The sequence below is a fragment of the Delphinapterus leucas genome, chromosome 5, assembly GCF_059928025.1.
Source record: "Delphinapterus leucas isolate spDelLeu-1000000601 "Yukka" chromosome 5, BTC_Dleu_Yukka2, whole genome shotgun sequence".
Taxonomy (NCBI): domain Eukaryota; kingdom Metazoa; phylum Chordata; class Mammalia; order Artiodactyla; family Monodontidae; genus Delphinapterus; species Delphinapterus leucas.
The window spans coordinates 90,816,074-90,837,889 of record NC_143133.1 but is presented as its reverse complement, the minus strand read 5'-3'; the positions used below and the strand labels follow the sequence as shown (position 1 = coordinate 90,837,889).

Below are 21,816 nucleotides of genomic sequence, written 5' to 3'. Positions count from 1 at the left end.
ACAGATGAAAGCCCACGTAAATATTATGACTGTTCCTACAATTAGCCGTCTTCACATATCCAACAAGCAAGCATTACTGAGCACCCATCACCTATGACACATTGTTCTCTGATGGGCCTCCAACTGAAGGAGAGAAATTCAATAGGGTGTGATGAGAATTATGGTCCAGGTCAACACAAGGAGAAAGGTTCTGGTCCAGTGTCAGGGTAGAGGTGTCAGAGCAGGCCCCCTGGAGAGGATTAGGGCTGAATGTTAAAGAAACAGCAAGAGGAAGCAGGCCAAGAGAAGAGAAGGTGATTGGGATGACAGTCTTCCCATCAGTTTCCCCTCCTTGCACCCCTCTCTCCACTTTTCACATCTGGGGAGAAGTTGGTCACGTGATCTCCTAACCTCACTGTCATCTCTCACCTGGTCTCAGGGAACTGCAGACGAAAGAGCACCCCTCATACGAACCTAAGCTAACCATGGGCTGCGCCTGAGGAAGGAAGCGTGCGAGCTGTCGTGACCTGGACCACGACAGTGGGGCAACTGTCTGCATCCTCACAGGCTTGTCAACTGGTGCGAGAGGGAGGAGACCCCGTGCCTGCGTGTGTTCAGCACCTTCTGGCAGAGGTTCAAGAACAGGCTGACCTGGTTGGCCATTAGGATCCTGTGGTCCCTGACAAGTTGTTTTTCATGTGTCTAGCAAGTATTTAATAAACTCTGGTATAGTAATTTTTTTGTTGTTGGGTGCTGGTAGCTCCAGAATTTTGTGACCACTGTCGTGGTTATAATGTCTGTGCATCACTTGTTAACACTACTTGGTCTAACCTTATTCACTACTCTTCATTCACCAAACTTTGTGCTCAAAATACATAAATACTATTTGATGTTGTATTCCTCCATTCATTTCATCCACAAAACAGAAGTAAATAAGATTTTGGGATGCAGGGTAAAATGGTAAGCCTCATTCAATATCATTCAAATGCATCTAATTTCCTCTTTTGAAAAGGTGCATATTGCTTTTTTTTTTTTTTTTTTCTGTACGCGGGCCTCTCACTGTTGTGGCCTCTCCCGCTGCAGAGCACAGGCTACGGACGCACAGGCTCAGCGGCCATGGCTCACGGGCCCAGCCGCTCCGCGGCATGTGGGATCTTCCCGGACCGGGACACGAACCCATGTCCCTTGCATCGGCAGGCGGACTCTCAACCCCTGCGCCACCAGGGAAGCCCCATATTGCATTTCTTGCTAATCTTCAGTTCATAATTCCTCCAGGAAAATAATTCAGACAGCTTTCATACAGGGTAGGAATCAAGCAGGGAAGGGGTTTGTGGAGGTGGTACCCAGGAGTTGATAGTGACAAGCACCTGAGGATTTTTGACTTGTACTTTTGTGAATTGAGAGGATGCATAAATGATGTTGGTGAGGACAAGTACAGATATTTCATATAGAATAGAATGCTAGTTACGACATTTGTGGGTAGTTTGTTATTTTTTTAGTCCAAATGATCTTGATGTGGAAAGATGTTTCTGGGAGAAGGTAATCAGTAACTGATTTTTTTCCCCAATCACCCTTGCCAAATGTGACTGTTACAATTACAATACTATTGAGTGATTATTTGTAAAATGATTTATAAATATAGGAAATCCATCTCTCCACAGCCTAAGTTACACTTAAATTTCAGGAAGCCTGACTACACTAAAGAGACATTTCTTCTAGGGCAGTCTTCTTGGTAACTTTGAAATTGTTTTTATAAGTTGTTCTTTTCTCAGATTCAGTTCCTTCTGATGTTTTGTGGCTCACTATCACTCACTGAATAGAGAAAAATGTGCCCTGCGCTTCCTGTGACAATCATTTTGCTGACAGAGTGATGGTGTTTTGAAATATTGCACAGGAAGTGCCTTTAAGAAAAGTCCCTTGGGACCAGAAGCAGAGCCACCTCTCTGCAGAAGACCTCTTGGCTTTCAGTGTAACCTAAGTCAGGATTGGGAACCATCAGCTGTCACAGAATTCAAGCATATTTAAGGGCAGTTTCTTTGATTCTCAACGTTCACTATTCATTTTTGATTGAGAAACCTGTACAGTTAATATGGCAAAGTGCACAGATAATGTCTTAACAACTGAATCATTTGCAGGGTTTTTTGTTTAAAACTGGGTTTCAGTGTAAGCAAATGAAAGAAAAAAAGCCACAGATTTCACAAATACAACTTCTGATCCCTGTATGGAGGTAATAAATCATTTCGTTTCCTTGCCTCAATTTTCCTACTCTCTACCCTAAAGCAATTTGTAATGTTTCCCTTTTTGAAGGGGCAGTTCATTAAACTCTCAATTTCTCTATAAATTAAGATAGAACCTATAGATACCCCAAATCACCGAAATGTGAAAAGCTAAATTGAAGATATTTTGTCTTCAATAATGCCAAATATCTAGATTTTTAAAAATTTATCAATATTTAACTAGATAATTGGCACATCTTATTCTGTTATGCACCCATTTATTCACATTAATAAAACTGATGTCAGTGCGTACCCATTGATTCATTCTCTTACCAGAATATAATTATCCGTGAGGAAGAGATTTTTAAATACTATGAGTGATAATATTACAGTTAATGATGTACACCTTTTGATTGAATCCCACACAGTCAGGGAGGCCAAAAGCATAATATTTTCATATGATTCTTAATAGTTACTTGGCTTAAAAATCACATTTGATATTTTCCTTCTGAAAAATCTGTGGCAAACCCATACACTGCAGTCAAGATTATAGATTGGTTAAGAAGAATGAATGTACCTATTTGGTTTTAGGTTGAAATAACAAACAGTTCCTCATGGTCATTTTTGTGGAGCTATTATCCTAGAAAGGTCCCCAAAAGCTTTGTGATTGTCACAATCAAAGAATACGGTGTCCTGTACTATGATACTCAATTTAGGGAGAAACCAAACGGAGAGAGGTTACCTCACTTCTCTCAGGGAAAATCAGGAGTTGAACACAGGACAGGAGATGGTCTTTGCCACTTTCAGCTCCAGGCTTTTCCCACTAGACTTTATTCTAGAAAGCTCACTAATGGTCAGGCAGACCAAGTACTACACAACTAACCTTTATCGGGGGTTTTACTTAAGAGAGGCTAATTTTTTATTTCAGTTGCTCAAGATAAGAGTTCTGTAAAAGGTGACCGCCATCCTTGGCCCTCTGGGCATTATCACTAGGATTAATTGCTTGTGGCTATTAAAGAGAATGCTGAGCAGAATGTTCTTCCTATAGTTTATACCGCTGGTTCCTTTCATGTGATTCTTGACATGTTTATTTCTACCCTTAATGCAATGAAATATTTCACTAATAAAAAAACTTTCTATGAAATTGCGCTGGAAATTGTATGTTATGTCATCAGATGTCCAGTGGTCTGTGGAGTTTCATTTGAAAGATGCTCTCTGCCCTCCTGACGGACTCAGGCCTGAGTCACACCCTTGGGCCACCTCTGATTTCAGCTCAGCTGCAGTTACAGGCAGCCTGACAAGCCCCACTTCAAGAAGGTCCCACACTGTGCTCTTCTGCCTCAGAGCTTTCTCCAGAGCCCCGGAAGCCCCTCAGGAGCATGGGGGTTAATACTCCTATGTATTGACGCTCAATCAAAGGGGGCAAGAGTCAGCTGACAAAGGTGCCAGTCCTCAGAGGGACAGTTCTCAGGCTCATTCTACTTGGTTCCTCAGCTAGGGTTGCCCACACCGGAAACTGCTTCCTATCATCATTTCTTCATCCCCTGTCTCACTCTACCCACCCCCTCACTGCTGCTTCCAACCAAATAATCTACCTGCACTAACATCCTTATTCAGGTCTGCTTCCAGGTAAACGCAAAGTGAAATGCAGACAAGTTCACCCGGAGGGCTCAGCAAGATCAGAGAGCTGTTGGAGAAATACCAGACCTTTGTTTCTGTGGACATTTGGACTGAAGTTATTAGTCCAAAAGTTTAGATTACCTTTAAAACCTTTCCCATCCCAATAATATTGCAACTTATTTCTGAAGTCAGAGCAAATCCAGATCAATCATAAAATATTTAGTTCAGTGTTACAAATGTGCTTATGTATTAAGGACACTTGAACCTCAGCATAAGTGCTTCCTAGGAATCCCAAATCTGCTTCACTGGCTCCTGTCACAGGAGAAGCTCCTTGTTTGATCATAAATGTAAACTTTCAACTAAGTTTCATGATGCTCTGGGAACCTGACTCGGAGTTGAGGGAAGGCTTGCCCAAGGAAGTAACATTTAACTGAGACTGAAGAATAGGTGTTAATGAGGCAAAGCGAAGCATTTCAGACAGAGGTAGCAGGAGGTGCCCAGGAACATGTTACAAGCGACTGAGAAAATATTTGGCTGGGATTCAGAGAAGGAAGAAGAATAGTGGGAGATGAGGCTGAAGAGAAAGGCAGCCTTATTGAGCCATGTCAAAGGTTTTGGTCCTTTTCAAGGCAAACGGGAAGGCATTGAAGTATTGTGAACTGGGTTGTTGGTCAGAGTGTGTGTGTGTGTGTGTGTGTGTGTGTGTGTGTGTAGGGGGGTTGGAATGGGAGATACGACAGGTTTGTTTAGAAAGACTCACTGTAGCTGCAGGGTGAATAAATTGGAAGAGAGTCAACGTGGATGAAGGGAAGTCAGTTAGGAGGCTGTTGTGTTAGGTGGTTCCTTTAGGGTCCCCACTGGATCTTGTCTGGGTGTCATGCACTAGCCTGCAGGGTGAATTCCACAAAGCCACATACATAGCATAGGTCAAGCAATGGCTTTAATGGGGAAAAACAAAATTCTGGAAAAAGGAAGGCACAGACCCTCCATCTTCCTGTCATCCCATGGTGAGGCAAGCTGAGGGCCAGGGCACTGTTTGGTCTCAGTGCAGAGGGCAGACTCCTTCTAGTCCACCTTTTATAGGGTGAAGTATTGTCAATGGAGGAATACACAAGCAACTGAACAAGGGGCAGTTTGGACTTGGGCTGCCCATGGAACGTTGCAACCTCCACTGCTGGGGTGAAGAAGACACCAGTTACGTGGGACATAAGGTTGGGTGCAGCCCCTTCCCCTCCCCTAGGAGAAGGGGGAACCCCCAGCCACAGCTAGCTCATTTGCCAGACAACCTAGAATGAATCTTGCTCATTGCACCGCGATAGTCTAGGTAGGAGCTGGCAAACTTTTTTTCTGTAAAGGGCCACTTAGAAAATAGTTTTGGCTTCGCAAGCCTCTCTGTCGCAACTACTCAACTCTGTACTTGTAGCATGAAAGCAGTCATAGACAACACGTAAGCAAACGCATATGTCTGTGTTCCAATGAAACTGTGGACACAATAGGCAGCAGCCCACACTTGGCTCATGGGCTGTCTGCTGATCCCTGGTCTAGGCAAGAGATTACGGTAATTTGAATCAGGAAGATGGCAGTGGAAATGAAATATTTTAGAAATATTTAAAAGATAAAATATGTAGGACTTGGAGATGAAAATGGGAAAGGCAAGGGAGAGAAACATGTCGAGGAAATCATTCATTCATTCCACAGTACTGAATAAGGGCCTATCATGTGGGTGGGCGCTCTGCTAGCACCAGGGGCACAGCCAGTAAATAAAACAAAGTTTGCTGCCCTCATGGAGCTAACATTAAATGGGGGCTGGGGGTCAATAAATAGGTGGTGGTAATAAGAATATTAAAGCAGCCAGTGACAGGAGTGGGGTGTGCAATTTTAGAAAGGGTGATCAGGGATGGCTTCCTACTGAAGAAATAGTCATCCATTCTTTTCCATCTGAGATCGTTCTCCCCTTCCATCCGTAACGTCTGTGATTTGGCTCAGCTGCTGCTGCTTCTTTCTCGCAGGCTCTCTTGAGGGCTGTCTCCTCTGGTCGAATTACTGATGCTCAGCTGCATCTTCTCACTTGATCCTCTCTCCCTGACAATCTCATTGGCACCCAGGCTTCAATTACACCCTAAACATGGGCCTCTCTGTTCCACCTCAGTCCCACATATCCAAGCGCCAGCTGGATATCCTCAGCCAGGTTGTCCTCAAATCCAGTAAGTAAGGAAAGGAACTCATTTTTTCTTGTCTCCCTCCCAAATTCCAATGACATCACAGCGTACAAGCTAGGAACCAGGGACCCTTGCTAGACTCCTCTTTGCCTGCCTCTCCACACCCCATCAATCATCAAGTCCACCTGCTCCCCAGTCTTCATTCCTGCTGTCCTCATCCGTATATCAGCGTTCTCACTGGGACTTCTGCAATGACCACTATTAGCATTATTTAATTGTATGAGTAGGTAACCCATTTACATTTTCAAAAACTAAATGGACTTTATACTGCAAAGTCCTCCCTCCACCCATCTTCTTGCCACCCAATTCATCTTCTCAGAGGCAACCGATGTTATTCATTTTAAAAATGTATCTTTCCAGGAATATTTCATACAAATGTATGTAATTACATATTCTAGCCCTCTTTTTTTCCCACCCAAATTGTAGCATTTAGAACACGTATAGTGTTCTAAATTGTGTTTATATAATTTACCTTTGAGATCTTTCTTTTCAGTACATAAAGAGCTTTACTTGGCTGAATAGTATTCCTTTGTATGAATGCAACTATTTAAGCAAAACACTGTTTCCTATCATTTGTTATTATAAATAAGGCTGTAACCTATAACCTTGTATTCCATTAATTTTGCCAAATCATTTACAAGATAAATTCCTAAAAGTAGCATTGCTAGGTCCAAAGACAATTTTAATTTCGATAGACACAATGACTTTGTTTTTATTTTTATTAAAGTTACAGAAGCACATAGATTTAAGAAGCAAATAATTCTACAAAGTTTCTACCAAGAATTCTACAAAACAAAAAACAAAAAACCTAAATGGACATCATTCTCAGAGGCACTTCTTTTAGCCTTCTTCTTTTTTCTTTCTTTCTTTCTTCTTCTTTTCCCCACCATTACCCCATGACTTTAAGTGACATGCTGCTTCGTGAAGTTTCGGTTTTAGTGTTATCCACTGTCTCTCCACTATGGAGAATAAGGATTTAGCTTTCTTTCCTACCCTGTCTTCATTGGACACTGGTATTCAGCCTGCTGCACATCTTTTCCACGGGGCCTCCCTAAAGCAAGTTTTTAAGGGCTCTCAGGCGGCACGCCACGGCGAGCTTCCCAGAATCTCACATTGGTTGCGACGCTCCAAACCACGTGAATCCACAGGCCCCCGGAAGCAAGCCCGGCCGGGGGCGTTCCCTCTCCACGCTCCACCCCCTACGCCTTTCAGGCGTTCCGGCTTCTTAGGCTAGGCCAGAAAAGAGGCGGAACTCCGAGATCCGGGTGTGGTTTCCCAGCGGATCGAAGAGCGGAGTGCACGGAGTGCCGCGGGAGCAGCACTCTGGTCCCCTGCTCCCGCGACATGGCCTTCAACTTTGGGGCTCCCTCGGGCACCTCTGGTACAGCTGCAGCCACCGCGGCCCCTGCGGGTGAGTGAGTCCCCCGACCTTCTCCCGGGGAGGAGGGAAGGCCTTTGGTCCAGCCCTTCGGTCCGAGACTCTTCGGCTTGGGGATCCTGGGGTCTCCTGCCCGCGCGGAGACTTTAGGGGCTTCGGTAAAGGGCGGGCGGCAGCAGAGCGGGCGGAGGCGGCTCCTGAGGAGGCCGCAGGGAGAATGGAGGCCCAACCCGGAGCTCGCGCGCTGCGGGTGGGTCGCCGCAGGGCCCTCTCCTCCTAGGGCTCGTTTCCCGCCGCCTGGGAGTCGGACTCGGAGAGACCGGAGGCGGCTTCTCTCACCCTTTGCCGGAGACCCATCCTTCCCTCCCCAACTCTACTCACCCTCCCCACCTCAGCGTCCGGGACGGGCCCGAACGCTCGCTTGGTTCCCGCCGCTGGGCTCGGCGAGGACAGGGCTGGGGAGCCTTGGGCGCTGCTCTGCGGCTCCCTCGGCCCTGGCCCCTTCGGTTCTTGCTGCGGGACTACACGCTCCTGTCCTCCTTCCCGTCCCCGCCTCCTCGGCTTTCTTAACTCGTTTGGAGCAAAGTCAGGGTTTGTCTTTGTTCACTTCTTTGAAACCTCCTGCAAACTCTTCTAATCCTTACCTTGCTTTCTTTTCTTTTCTTCTTTCTTCTTCCCCCCCTCCTCCTTTTAAAATTCTGTTTGTTTCTTTGCCTACACGCCTATCAGGATTTGGTGGGCTTGAGACTGCCAACTCCACCGCCAGTGGGTTTAATTTTGGGGGTTTCGGATTAACTGCTAATCCTGCAGTGAACTTTAATATTGGGAATTTCGGTGTTTCTACTACCTCGGCGACTCCGTTCAATTTTGGTAACAGTCTGGCAAGTGCAGGTAGATATGCGGGTCGTCTGTGTAACGAATGTTGGGAGCTGGAGTCCAAGAATATCTTGTGGTTCCAGAGTTTGGAAAAGAACAGCGACTTGTCTAACAAGGAAAGGAAATTCATTTCCTAATGTCTGGTCAAAAACATTTGTACCAACTTTTGACACTCTTAAAAATTTTGGTTTGGGGAAGTCTGGCAAGTTATAAAGTTCCTTTGTTAAATTTGCATTTAATTGAACAGAATATACCTTCCAAGTGATAAGTATTTGGAATGGATTTTTATTTTGAGTAGAGTATATCTTCCAAATTATTAGATATCTCTTTCGAAGTATAAGCTCAACAGTCAGGCCCATTTTCCTGGAATTCTTGGACTCCTGCAGTCATTTTTTTCCATTTTTTCCTGCATCTTTCATTGGAACTTCATTTGATTGTCCTTGTGTTTCCTGAGAGAAACAAGTCTTATACGAACAGCAGCAACCTGTCTTGTTTTTTAACCTGTACAATAATAATAATGTGTTTCTTTGGCCAACTGAGCAGATTAGGATACATTTCTATAAGATAATGCAATTATAGAAAGAATCCCCAGTTCTTTACTGGATTTTTTGAGAAATGATCAGAGAGAGCAATTTAATTTATTGTCAGATAGCATTAGCTTCTAAAAGATAGGCAAGATGTCTTTGTACTCAAAAAGGTAATTATGAAGATTCTGGTATCTATATGGATTGTTTGAAGCTCGTTGGAAATTCTGCAAAACACAAACTATAACGTGTGTGTGTGTGTGTGTGTGTGTACATATATATATATATATATATATAAAACTTTAAAATAGGTCTATGTGTACCTTGCATACAGTGACCCTATAGAAAAGCCTTGCTCCTCAGCTGCTCGTATATGAATTTATTATTCATATTCTCTTACATATGCCACTTATGCCCATGCCAATTATATGCATTTGGTAAGCATGATTTATTCCCTATGACATATTTGGGAAGTCTGGCATTTTGTGCAGTTACTTGTTACTGCAGTGTGAATATGACCTTGGCAATCTGATTCGAAAACGTTTTGAAGAATACTTGAAGTTCCAAAGATTAAACAATCCATTATCACTAAGGTATATTTAAAGTGATCACATATCACTGTTGTTTGGTATGTTTACTTTTCCCTGTTTGCTTAAAATTGGCACTGGGTAAAACAGAAACATTATTTTGAAGTTTGTGTTTCCGACCAAACCCACCCAGCTCATAATTCAACAGTAATAAATAAACCTGTTGGTATTTGCTTGATTTCATGTTCATTTGGAGTTATCACTGTGAAGTTTTGAGTTGTGATAATATAACTGTTTTAACTACTTTTATGTATGTTTATGTATGTTGATCAACTTCAGCAAAAGGCTGATTGAAATTCTTGTTTACTTTTTTATTTTATATCCTTGCAAATCCATTTTTACTAATAAACATTTTCACATTATGGAGCATGTTAAGATACCAATGTTTTTATTGTATAGCCAATTCAGAATATATCTTAGTTTTTCTGTGAAAATTAGAAGTAATGAAAAAGATTAGGAACAATGTTCAGTACTTTAGGTGATTTTTATCAAAATGTTTACAGTTTTCAGTACTGCAGTAGAACCTAGAAGTAAATAGAGTATTTGGTTGTGCCTGCATGCAACATGTAGTCTATTCTTGAGTAATTTTCCAAGTCAGAGTCATACGATGACTATCAGTGGGTTGGGTTTTTTTCCTTCTTATATCTTTTATGTTACAATATTGATGAATCTCTGTCTCTTATGCCAGAAATATATGAGACTAAAAGTTAGAATCCCAGAGAGTCTGCAGCATAACTCAGCAGTAATGGTTCAGACATTTGTCTTAAAAGTCTTTTTTGACACCACATTGGTGATCCGGTAAAGACTGACAGTAAGGGGAAAAAAGCCATTGTGTATTGGCTGGAATTCCATTCCATTCATATGTCAGCTTCGATATGGTTAAGATTAATTTCGTCTCTAGATTTATCTAAAAATGAAATTTGTGTATCTGTCACTGTTGTGGCGCAGAGCCCTGTGATAGCTCTGCTCTCCTTGCCAGCCACTGCTGCCTTGTGATTTTTTTTCCCCTTATCTCTTCAAGAAACACATTCTTGTTTACACATACCAATATAAGAGTCGGTATATTGGTATGTTTCATTTGAAAAGTTGCTCAGTCTTGATGGAGACTAAGTAGAAATATAAGCTAAAGTAGAGTATAAATTAATTCACCGATGCCAGGGTTGCAAACTGGCAGCACAGTCTGCCAGTGTGATCTGTTCGTCACACTGTTTTAAAAATATTTGAATTAGTTGCAAAACAATAAATTGACTTCAGGTTTAAAATTGTGTAAATTTCACACAGAAAATCTAGCTTTTCTATTTCTTGGGAAAAACGGGAATATATAACACTACTAAACTACTGCTACTAAATTCTAAAGCCTGCACACTACTGAATTCTCCTGCAGCAGTAATTTCCCGGAATTTAGGAACTGCTGCCATTTAAAAAAAACTGTTCACACTGATCCCTTCTGGCAGTCAATAAACGCCTAGTCTATTTCATTCATGAATGTTATCAGCCTGTATCTTGTAGGCATTTGAGTTTGCAACCCCTGCTGTAAAAGTACACAGTCATTTTAGCGTTAACACTATGACAATAGGCTTATTAACATGTTTACTCAGCTGTAGCTTAATCACCTCTTTAGTTGAAAGGTATATATTGCATTGTGGTATTTCTACTTTAAATACGTAGTAGCTCATTTCTTGCAACATATTGACTTCTTGATTAGTAGTATAGTTTTTTAAAAATTGACGTTAAAGTAGAGAAAGGAAAAGTTAGACCAATATATTTTGTCTTTATGTGGAGCAATTGCTTATCATGTAATTTGAAAAGGAAATTACCTCATATGTATACAAAAGATTCTTCCTTGCTATTTTATTTATCCTTTTTTAATTAGGTGGGTTTAGTGGATTTGGGACACCGTCTACAACAGCAGGTTCTGCATTCAGCTTTTCTGCTCCATCTAACACGGGCACTACTGGTAAGAGGACATCTTTTTTTTTAAATTTTAATTTTATATTTTTTTGGCTGTGTTGGGTCCTCGTTGCTGCGTGCAGGCTTTCTCTGGTTGTAGCGAGCTGGGGTTACTCTTCGTTGCCGTGTGCAGGCTTCTCACTGCGGTGGCTTCTCGTTGCAGAGCACAGGCTCTAGAGCGCGGGCTCAATAGTTGTGGCTTGCGGGCTCTAGAGCGCAGGCTCAGTAGTTGCGGCGCACGGGCTTAGTTGCTCCGCGGCATGTGGGATCTTCCCGGACTAGGGCTCGAACCCGTGTCCCCTGCATTGGCAGGCGGATTCTTAACCACTGCGCCACAAGGGAAGCCCAAGAGGACATCTTATATCATTTGTAGAAGCAAATGAGCTACAAGTCAGCTTTTTTTTTTTTACCTTAAACAATTTAAATTTTTCATTCAAAGGACTCTTCGGTGGTGCTCAGAACAAAGGTTTTGGATTTGGCACTGGCTTTGGCACAACAGCTGGAACTAGTACTGGTTTAGGTACTGGTTTGGGAACTGGACTTGGATTTGGAGGATTTCATACACAGCAGCAGCAACAAACTAGTAAGTATAAGAGGTTTTCATTTTCAGATATAAAGCCATAACAATGTAGGCGACATTGTTGAGTGCACTGTTCAAAACACTTTAGTGGATATCTTTTTTTTTTTTTGGAGGAATTATAAAGTATTCCAAAAGCTACTTCTTGTGTTTATATATGATGATAGCACCTGGCAAAGAAACAGATTGGCATGATTCTGATTATAAGGCCTCTGTGTTTAGTATCATTCCTTTAAAACTTTTGTTGTTGTTGATAAAAATAACACAAATATAGAAAGTGGCACAGAAGTACAGCTTCGGGAATTGTATATAAGATGAATGCCATTGTAACCACTGCCCATGTCAGGAGGTAGACCCTGGCCAGCCACTTCAGAAGCCCTCCACGTTTCCCTCCTAGTCACTTCCCCATCAGAGGAAATATAGTTTTGCCTTTTGTGTTGATCACTTCCTTACTTTTCTTTATGGTTTTGTCTTGTATTGTTTAGTTTCATTTGTCTTAAATCTCTGTAAGTTCCCCTTTTAGCTCTTTCTTTTTTATTTATTTTTCAATTTGTTGAAGAAATCAGATCATTTGTCCTGTAGAGGTTGTCAGTCAGAACTTTACTGATTGCATTCCTATTGTATAGTTAGCATATCCCTTTGTATAGTTAGCATATCCCTTTGTCCTCTGTATTTCTTGTAAATTGGGTTGAATCTAGGGGCTTATTTATGTTGATAGTTCAGTTTTTTGTTTGTTTGCAAGACTACTTTATAGGTAGTGTTGTATTTTTATCAAGAGGCATATAATGTCTGATTCTCTCTATTTTTTGTGATGTTAGCAGCAGCCGTTGGTGATCATTACCTAGATCCATTAATTCATTGGGGGTTGTAAAATGGTATTATTCCAACCGTCTGATTCCGTTGTCATTTATTTGTTGAAATACTTCTATAAAGAGAAACTACCTCATCCACTATTTGGTTGATTCTTTCCCTTTATTCTTAGCTTTCAAAATAAAGAGTTGGTTCCCTATCATTCTCCAAAGGTAACCAATTTTTTTTTTTTTATGTCAGGAACTCAAGTATTTAAATTATTTGATATTTTTCAGTCCATCGCAGTTTTCCATATTGATGTTTAAATTGTTCCATCTTTGGCCAGTGTAAGCTTCTTCAGGTTGATTCCCAGGTCCTTTCAGACAAGTGTAGAATTACTCTTTGATAGCTTCCTTACTAGCTGGTGTGGCAGTATGTTCCAGGGTTATCTTGTATGGATTAGTTTATTTAATTGTCACAAGAACTCTATGAAATAGAACTCTTGTTACCTCCATTTTATAGGTGAAGAGAGGTAACTGAGAAAATTGTGACTTTTCCATATATCTTCCAAGATGTAGTATAGGAACATAAATTCAAGTTCCTCGACTTCCTTTGTAATGCTTCTTTTGCTTTTCCATAGTTTGCTACCTCTTAAAATCACTTTTGTTTCATTTTTCTTAGGTAAGTTGATTGATTGGCTGAAATTCACCCTACTCAGTCATTGAAGATTACTAACATATTAAACATGAATTTCAAGAATTATCTAACCAATAGGATGAAGATAATAGAATTATTCTTTCTGGTGTTACAGTTATATCTTTCTTACTGTCCTTCTCCAACAATACAAAGTTTGATGGAAATCCAAGTAGTTAAGGAGAAGAAAGGAAAAGTGAAGTTTTTTCTTTGTTTCTTGACATAAAGTCTCTTCAACTATAAGTTATTATAGTTGTGCTTACTCTTGTTAGGAAAAATGGGAATTTGAATCTGGTGCTGTTCATTTTCAGAATGAAAAGGGCTCATTCTGCTGAGTGTATGTTTTATGTCAGGTGCTGGGTATATAAGGTTGCTCGTAGTCTACAATGAGATAGAATAACAAACATCCAATTAGGTAGAATAATTAACATTCAATTATAAAAAATATGTATGTGTGAAAGCACTAAAATAGACCCATACAAGGTGCTTTGGAATGTAGAGGAAGAGTTGAATCTTAAGGGAATTAGCCAGTTGATACAGTCAGAAAAGGGTATTCCAGGCAGAGGGAATAACAGTGACAGAGGCATGAATGCATGGCACGGCGTGATGAATTTGGGACCTGCTGTTGAAAGGAGTTTGAGTTTAATCTGCAAAGATTGTGGAGCTTTTGCCTCATTTTTTAAAACTCCTGCTTGTATGAGGTGCTTGCTCTCTGGTTACACCATCTCTGATATGTCTAATCTCTGTTATCTGCTGATTCCTGGACAGTACCTTTTCTTCATTGAACACTTTGGCAGCTGGCTCTGAGTCCTGCTTTTCTTTCCAACTTGTACTGTCAATCTGGGTTATTTTAGCATTCACATGGCTATGTACTCAGACGGCCATACCATCTACCTTTTATTCCAAAGACCTTCTCCATTTCACTTTAGCCACAATTCTTACCTTGGACTTTGGCAACATCTGAAACTGTTCTAATTCCATAAACAATCAATAATCTAATTCCAATCATCAATAATAGTGCATAATCAAACATCCCACAACCTATTGCTCTTTTAGCCTGACTTTTCAACCACTTCTAACATAGCTGTTCTTAGACCTCATTAGGATCTTAGAGCACTGACACTTTCTGCTCTTCCATCAGCTTCTTCCTGTCTCAGTGTCCTTTCTAATTATCTTAGAGCCCTTGTCCTTCCATTTCAGTCACTCTTGCCAGTATGCTAAACTTCCTTATCCTTGTATCATGTCTGCTGGAAAAAACAACCCCAAGCCTGTGTAAGCCCAACTGTCTGTCTAGATACTGCTTGAGAAAATCATACAGTACAGAAGATTGAATCTCTAAATTCTTAATCACCAACCCAAGTTGGGGCCTCAACATTGCCTGGTAATCCTGTTAAGTTTTTATTTTCAAATTTTTCTCCCACTTTCTGTAAGTTATTTTAAACCTTTATTCTCTTCAAACCTCAAAGTTCTCTGTTCTCACTTTTAGTAGATGGCCTTGACCTCTGCTTCAAAGAGAAAATAGAATCCCTCATTGTAATTCCTTCAGTTGCCCACTACCGAATCTTACTTATCTACCTACCGCTGTAACCCATCCTTTTCTCTTTTCGCCTGTGCTCTGGATCTCATATCCTCCCACCTTCTGGGGCTCCTTGTGCTGTTGATTATTTTTCCCAGCAGACCCCCACCCCATTCTACCTCTCACCCCCCACCAAAAACAAAGTCTTGAGCTTCTCTGTCCGAGGATTATTCTCATTCACATTTAAACGTCTGAAGTTTCTTTTTTCTAAAAACAGAAACAAAAAAATAAAACTACTTCAATTTCACATCTCACTTCAGTTATCTCTTGCTATCACTCTCTTCTCGCCTTCATAAACTACTTGAAATAGATGTAGAAGAATGGGATCCCCTGCTGCTGTCTTCTGTTACCTCTTAGCCCACACTAATCTGTTTTCTTCTTTCTTTACCCAGTCAAATAGTTATGGTCATTAATCATCTCAAATCCAATGAACATCTACTGTTCTTTAATTGTGAAAAATTCTAATACAAAAATAGTAAAATGACCCCATGTTGCACCAAATAGATTCAACAAAGGTCAGAACTGGCCACATTTGTTTTATCTATATCCTCCTTCCCCCCTCCTTTTTTTTTTGAAAGTATCAGTACTTTAAAGCCAATCCCAAACATGTAATTTCACCCTTACTTTACTGCTTTACTGTGCTTCTCTCTTTAAAAACATGGAGTCATTCCAACTCACAATTACTAATTCCTTGGTATCATCCTTAATCAGATTTCCCCATATGTCTCAGTAAAGTTTTCTTCAGTTGGTTTATTTGAATCATGATCTAAACAAGGTCTCTTAAGCTTCTTTTTAGTATAGAGAATTCCCTGCTTGGGTTTTTTTTTTTACCCCACTCATGAATTGTTACAAAAACTGGACCAGTTGTCCTGTGAAATATCCCCCAGTCTAAATTTGTTTCCTTGTAGAATCATTTGACTTTATGCCCCATATTTCTGGTAAATGAAGTTAGCTTTAGGTACTTTATTAGATTTAAGTTTGACTTTTTGGCATGAATACTTTGCGGGTGGTGCTGTGTGCTTCCTATTGTATCACATTGTGAGGCCATCTCTTTTAGAGATGCAAAGATTGATCAGTGGGTTCAGGTGGTGAGAGCCAGTCTGTCTTGTAAAGTTCCCCATCAGTCTTTAACCTAATGGTTTCATTCATTGATGGTCATTGCCTCAATCAGTTATTTTATTAGGAGTTGCAAAATTAGGAGTTAGTGATTTTCTAGTTCTGCCCTCTCTTCCACACTGAAAGTCTTCTGTAAAAGGAGTTTTTCTTCATCCCCCCTAGACTGCTTGGTCACCCTGAAATGGAATCTGTATAGGAAAGGCAGGATAAATTCTTTCTTTTTAACTGACAGTTTTTGTAAGAAGTGGTTGGTGGCCTGATTATTTCCAGTGGTGTCCAAGGTGTTGAGATTTTTCTGAATTTTTGATTTTTACTTTTAAAAATTATCATTTTGAATGCGTGAGATTTAGTAAATTGAGTGTGTTTGAGTTGGATGTATTCATTATTCTTTTTGATGCTCAAATTGTCACATTTTTGGCCAATGTGAGCCCTCAACTTCAATCATAGTCTGGTCTTTTTTTTCTCTTACCCTATTGTTTAGTACTCCGTATTCCTTTTGCCAGCTCATCTTCCCCTCCTCTTTGACACAGAGATTTTGCACATGCTGTTCTTCTTTGATGCTACCCCATGGCCTGGCTGACTACTTCCTTTAGACCTTAGCTGAAGTTCTTATGGAACAGCCTTCTCTTAACCCTCCTGCCCCAAGCTTGATTAGCTCCCTCATTTAGGACTCTCAGAGCCTCTTCTTCGAGGCACTTATCACAACTGTTAATATTTGTTTGATATGCTCAGTTTGTTTAAAGAACCAGTCTTGTTTACCACCATATCCTTAGTGTTTGCCTCTATGTCTGACACTTAAGGGGTACTCAGTAAATATTTGTTGAATGAATGCATGGTGAAATATGCATGTATGTATATGTGTATGATATATAAAACCAGGAGAGACTGTACTGTCAGGAAATCTAAGGGAGAAGAGTTTTTCAAGAAGAATGTGTATTCAGTGAAAGTTGAAGATTTTCTCTGAGGATTGAAGGAATGAATAATCAACAGCATGAGGGCCTGAGAAGGTAGAAAGTTGTGAGAAATCTAATATGCTAAGGCTTTAAAAGCGTCTGTAGGATTTTGTTATTTGAGTTTCTCAAATGCCTTCCAGCTAGTGAGCTCTGAGTAGACTAGTGTGGTTGGAATCTAGTGTGAAGTGTAAATTAGTATAGATGATAGTTTGTTAATCTTATTTAAAAGTTGAGGAAGATAAAACCTAGGAATTTCTTGTCGGAAGCTACAAAGTGAGCATATAGCAAGCAAATCAGGATTCAAGTCTTCTGGCTTCTAATCCACTTCTCTACCATTTTCGTAAATGCCCATTTGGGAATTAATACTACTCACGTTGAGAGTAACAGCAGCCCCTCTCTAGCCCTGTAGAAGCCCCATTGGCCTTGTGGTACTTGCAGTCTTTAAAGCTGAAAGAAAACTTAAATATCATCTAATATAGTGGTCCTAAAACTCAGGTCATTTTGGTATTCATGATTTTTCTTTTATCTACATACCATTTGTATTATTAGAGAATTTTCTTTAAATCAGTTTACTTTTAAACATTAAATATGTTTATTTTGAAAGGAAAATCCAAACTATTGCTATAAATGGAAAACCAGCATCACTTGCTATAGCTATTGTTTCTTTATAAAGAAACAATAATTGAACTTAAGTCCACAGAAAATATAATAGTGTTAATAAATTCTAGCTAGATACATTTGCTTTAAGCTCCTAGTCTTAGATTTGTGCTCCCCTTTGTTAAAAAGTGAGATAAGTGATGACACGAGGCATTAAAGGCATACTAGCACCAAACTGAGACTTTAAAAATATATATAATCAGGGCTTCCCTGGTGGCGCAGTGGTTGAGAGTCTGCCTGCCGATGCAGGGGACACGGGTTCGTGCCGCGGAGCGGCTGGGCCCGTGAGCCATGGCCGCTGAGCCTGCGCGTCCGGAGCCTGTGCTCCACAACGGGAGAGGCCACAACAGTGAGAGGCCCGCGTACCGCAAAAAAGGAAAAAAAAAAAAAAAAATATATATATATATATATATATATATATATATATATATAAAATCAGATAATTAAAAGAGAAGTTTTTGTCATATGATTTAGTCCATCTGGTGACTCAACTGTTGCTTGACAAGATAATTTCATGTACCAAGGTTATTTACTTATCTAGCACTTTGGAAATACTGATCTGATCTAACAACTCAGCCCTTCTTTTATTGGAGAAATTTTAACACAGAATAAGTAACTTGTCCAAAGTTACACAACCAGCTAAAGCTTTAGCTTAGGATTTGCCCATTTGTTGGTTTTTTTTACTACATATTTCTTTGCACTAAGAGAAGGAAATTGTTTATTAAGCTGATATTGACATAACATTGATATAATGATTCTTTTTGCTTATTTTGTATCCTCCAATTTGTATCTATTATACAACTATAACAGTAGTAAAGGTTGTTTAAAAAAACAATTCTGCAACTTCACAGAATTTACCCTTTTTTCGGTGTGGGTCTAATATTAATATCATGGATCTAAATTGTGTTTAATGGAATTAATTGTATTAAGATGATATCAGAAATGCGAGGTTAACACTATAAGGATTGTTCTAGCATATTACTTTCCTATTGCCATAACAAAGCATCACAAACTTAGTGACTTAAAACATATTACCTTACAGTTCTGGAGATCAGAAATCCAGAACTAAATTTCACTGAGCTAAAATCAAGGTGTTGATAGGACTGTGTTACTTCTGGAGGCTGTGGGGAGAATCCATCCTCTTGCCTTGTCCAGCTTCTAGAGTCTCCATTTCTTAGCTTATAGCTCCTTCCTCCGTCTTCAAAGCCAGCAGCATAGCATCTTCAAATCTCACTTTGACTCTGACCTCCCTCTTCCCTTTTAAAGAGCCCGTATATTATGTTGAACCCACTCTGATAATCCAGGATAATCTCCGTTAATTTAATCACATCTGCAAAGTCCCTTTTGCTGTACAAGGTAACATATTTACAGGTTCTGGGGATTAGGATGTGGATCTCTTGGGGCGGGGGATATTGTGCTTACCATATCTAGGACCTGAATTGATTGATTCTTTTTTTCAAAAACTAATTTTGGGGTTCATTTTTAGCATTAGGTGGTCTCTTCAGCCAGCCTACACAAGCTCCTGCCCAGTCCAACCAACTGATAAACACTGCAAGTGCTCTTTCTGCTCCGACACTACTGGGGGATGAGAGAGATGCTATTTTGGCAAAATGGAATCAACTACAGGCCTTTTGGGGAACAGGAAAAGGATATTTCAACAGTAACATTCCACCAGTGGAATTCACACAAGAAAACCCATTTTGCCGTTTTAAGGTATTAATACTGCTTTTGATCTTCACTTGAAGAGTGTACAAGGAAATGTGATATTTGGGTTAAAATAATACTAAGAAAACAATTGCTTGGTTTTTTAGTACTCCTTGAACATGGTACAGTAACACTTTCGTTTTAAAAGTACAGAAACTATAAAATTGAAGTGATTTCTTAACATATGTGTGATTGAGATGACTAGAATATGACTGAAGGAAGGTGTGACTAGAATGTAATTTATAGCAGGAAAAAATGTTAACAGAGGGGAAATGGTCTGCTTGGCATCTATAAAGGGGAGCCCCAAAACTAGAATTTAGTGGTTTTCATCTAATATTGTCCTGGAAAGTATACCCTAAACAGCATATCAGAGTAACTCTTCTGCTTGGTATGTATACTGTTGTCACTATTATAGCTGACTGCCAAAGCCAGTACTACAACATCATAGTATGTTTTCTTTGCTCTGATTCCATGCCTACCAAACAACTTTCTCATTTGAATTTAACTTCTCAGAGATTCTACTTATCAGCCAGTGAGATTTAGGTCAACTTGGTATTTAGGTATTTTTCGTAAAAAATTAACGTATTTCAATCCAGTTTATACGTTAGCCTCTTTTAAGTTTTGTTGGCCTATGTCAGTCTCTTAAACTTAATCAATGTGTACATAGGCTGGTGTTTGGAGTTGCAAAGCTGAGGATCAGACCCTTGAACATGTTTATACAACAGAAAGTGACCAACCTATCTTGTTAGGGAATATCTCTTTATCTCATCACTTTACAAAAAGAAAGTATACCTTTTGAGTGTATATAGTTGAAATTTTAATACTGTTGTGTAGTGACTAAGAGGTATATAGTAGACATAGGTTGAATACAACAATTTAATTTTTTTCTTTCTTTAATTGATATATTAACATACATATGGTAAAATGCATAATGAACTAATACAGAGTGAATTTTAATTCTTTTTTAAAAATTGCATTATAAGTGGTGACAAAAGAGAAAAAAGGCTTATGTCTAAAAGAGTAATTCTTTAGAAAGGTATAGTTTGTCATTTAATATATGTAAAATACTAGCCTGTTTCATAAAGTTTTGTATTACATGAAACCATAAAATAATGTAGACATTGTTTATAGCATTTATAAGTTGACAGTGTTATTGTACTTTAAAAGTATTTATTTGGTAAACATTTCTTTATATATCTTTATATAAACTTCGCTTAAGATTCCATGAGTCAGATATATAATAAAGTAAATTACATTTTGGTCCATGACTTTTGCAGTCATTTTTATGGCATGCAGGGTTGTTTCCACAGTGTTCGGAAACACCCAACAATGATGGATATCAAAGTTTTTCAGAGGAGAAAGCTATTTAGTTACTCTGTGGAAGAGGAAATTTTAATTTCTCTCTCTAAGTTTATGTTATTCTTGGGTTAGAAAGTTTCTCTTTATAATTGTGTGACCTCCTAGGGCACAGAGTTATGGATAGAATCATTACATATTCCCTTCATTACCAGACATTAAGCTATTTTCCCTGTTTCAGCAGATGTTAAGCTGTTAATATTAAACACGTGATTTGAGATCTGTACATGTTTTTGATATTCTTTGTTTTGTCATTCCACAGGCAGTAGGTTATAGTTGTATGCCCAATAATAAAGATGAAGATGGGCTAGTGGTTTTAGTTTTCAACAAAAAAGAAACAGATATTCGAAGCCAGCAACAGCAATTGGTAGAATCATTGCATAAAGTTTTGGGAGGAAACCAGACCCTTACTGTAAATGTAGAGGGCATTAAAACATTGCCAGATGATCAGTAAGTATACATTAAATATACTGTATATTTCTGTGTGCCTTGATCCAAAGAGAGTGATCAACAGTGTTTTTGTTGCTAAAGCACAAATTAAATCTCAAAGCAGAATATTTCTCAGCTAGTGATTCTTCAGTATTTATAGAAGCATTTGTTTAAAAGCTTTTTTCTTAATCTTGGGTTTCTTATTAGATGCTAATAATTTCTTAGATTTCTTATTCAGAAGCAGGAGGAAACTTAATTATGGTTGTATGCAAATTAGGGGCCACAAAGACATTGGAATGTTTTAACTGATTACTGTACATGTTCATTCATGGATAAATATGATTAACTTCCCTTGTCCTATGTATAATTATCATGCTTAGTGGCAAGACATTTGCTTTAGGATATCTTGGGTTAGAAGAATTATTGTTATCAGTGAGATATAATAACTGAAATCAGATTTTACTTTTTGGACTAAATTGCAATGAAGCAACTCATAAACTTCAACAGAATCTCCAAAGCACTTCTCAATTCTGGGGGGGAAAAAAAGAATAACATTTACATAGGACTTTGTAGCTAAGCATACCTTTTATAGATAATATCTTACTTGCCTACGTCAT

General features: G+C 39.4%; 2 protein-coding genes across 4 annotated transcripts in view; both read left to right on the top strand.

The window, feature by feature from the left end:
* Nucleotides 1-3,339, top strand: part of SCARB2 (scavenger receptor class B member 2) — a 68,945-nt gene extending 65,606 nt beyond the window's left edge. For both annotated transcript variants that reach the window (XM_022599345.3, XM_089912071.1), the window contains one exon: nt 419-3,339. In XM_022599345.3, coding sequence (XP_022455053.1) covers nt 419-457 — 39 coding nt within the window. In that variant the 3' untranslated portion in view covers nt 458-3,339. The remainder of the gene's footprint in view (nt 1-418) is intronic.
* A 3,958-nt stretch (nt 3,340-7,297) lies between these two features.
* The window catches only part of NUP54 (nucleoporin 54), a 34,372-nt gene continuing 19,853 nt past the window's right edge, over nt 7,298-21,816 (top strand). Inside the window, exons 1-6 of one of the 2 annotated variants that reach the window (XM_089912069.1) lie at nt 7,298-7,445; nt 8,142-8,303; nt 11,273-11,356; nt 11,789-11,932; nt 19,197-19,423; nt 21,033-21,220. In XM_089912069.1, coding sequence (XP_089768195.1) covers nt 7,379-7,445; nt 8,142-8,303; nt 11,273-11,356; nt 11,789-11,932; nt 19,197-19,423; nt 21,033-21,220 — 872 coding nt within the window. In that variant the 5' untranslated portion in view covers nt 7,298-7,378. The remainder of the gene's footprint in view (nt 7,446-8,141; nt 8,304-11,272; nt 11,357-11,788; nt 11,933-19,196; nt 19,424-21,032; nt 21,221-21,816) is intronic. The other variant, XM_022599464.3, reaches the window with a different exon arrangement.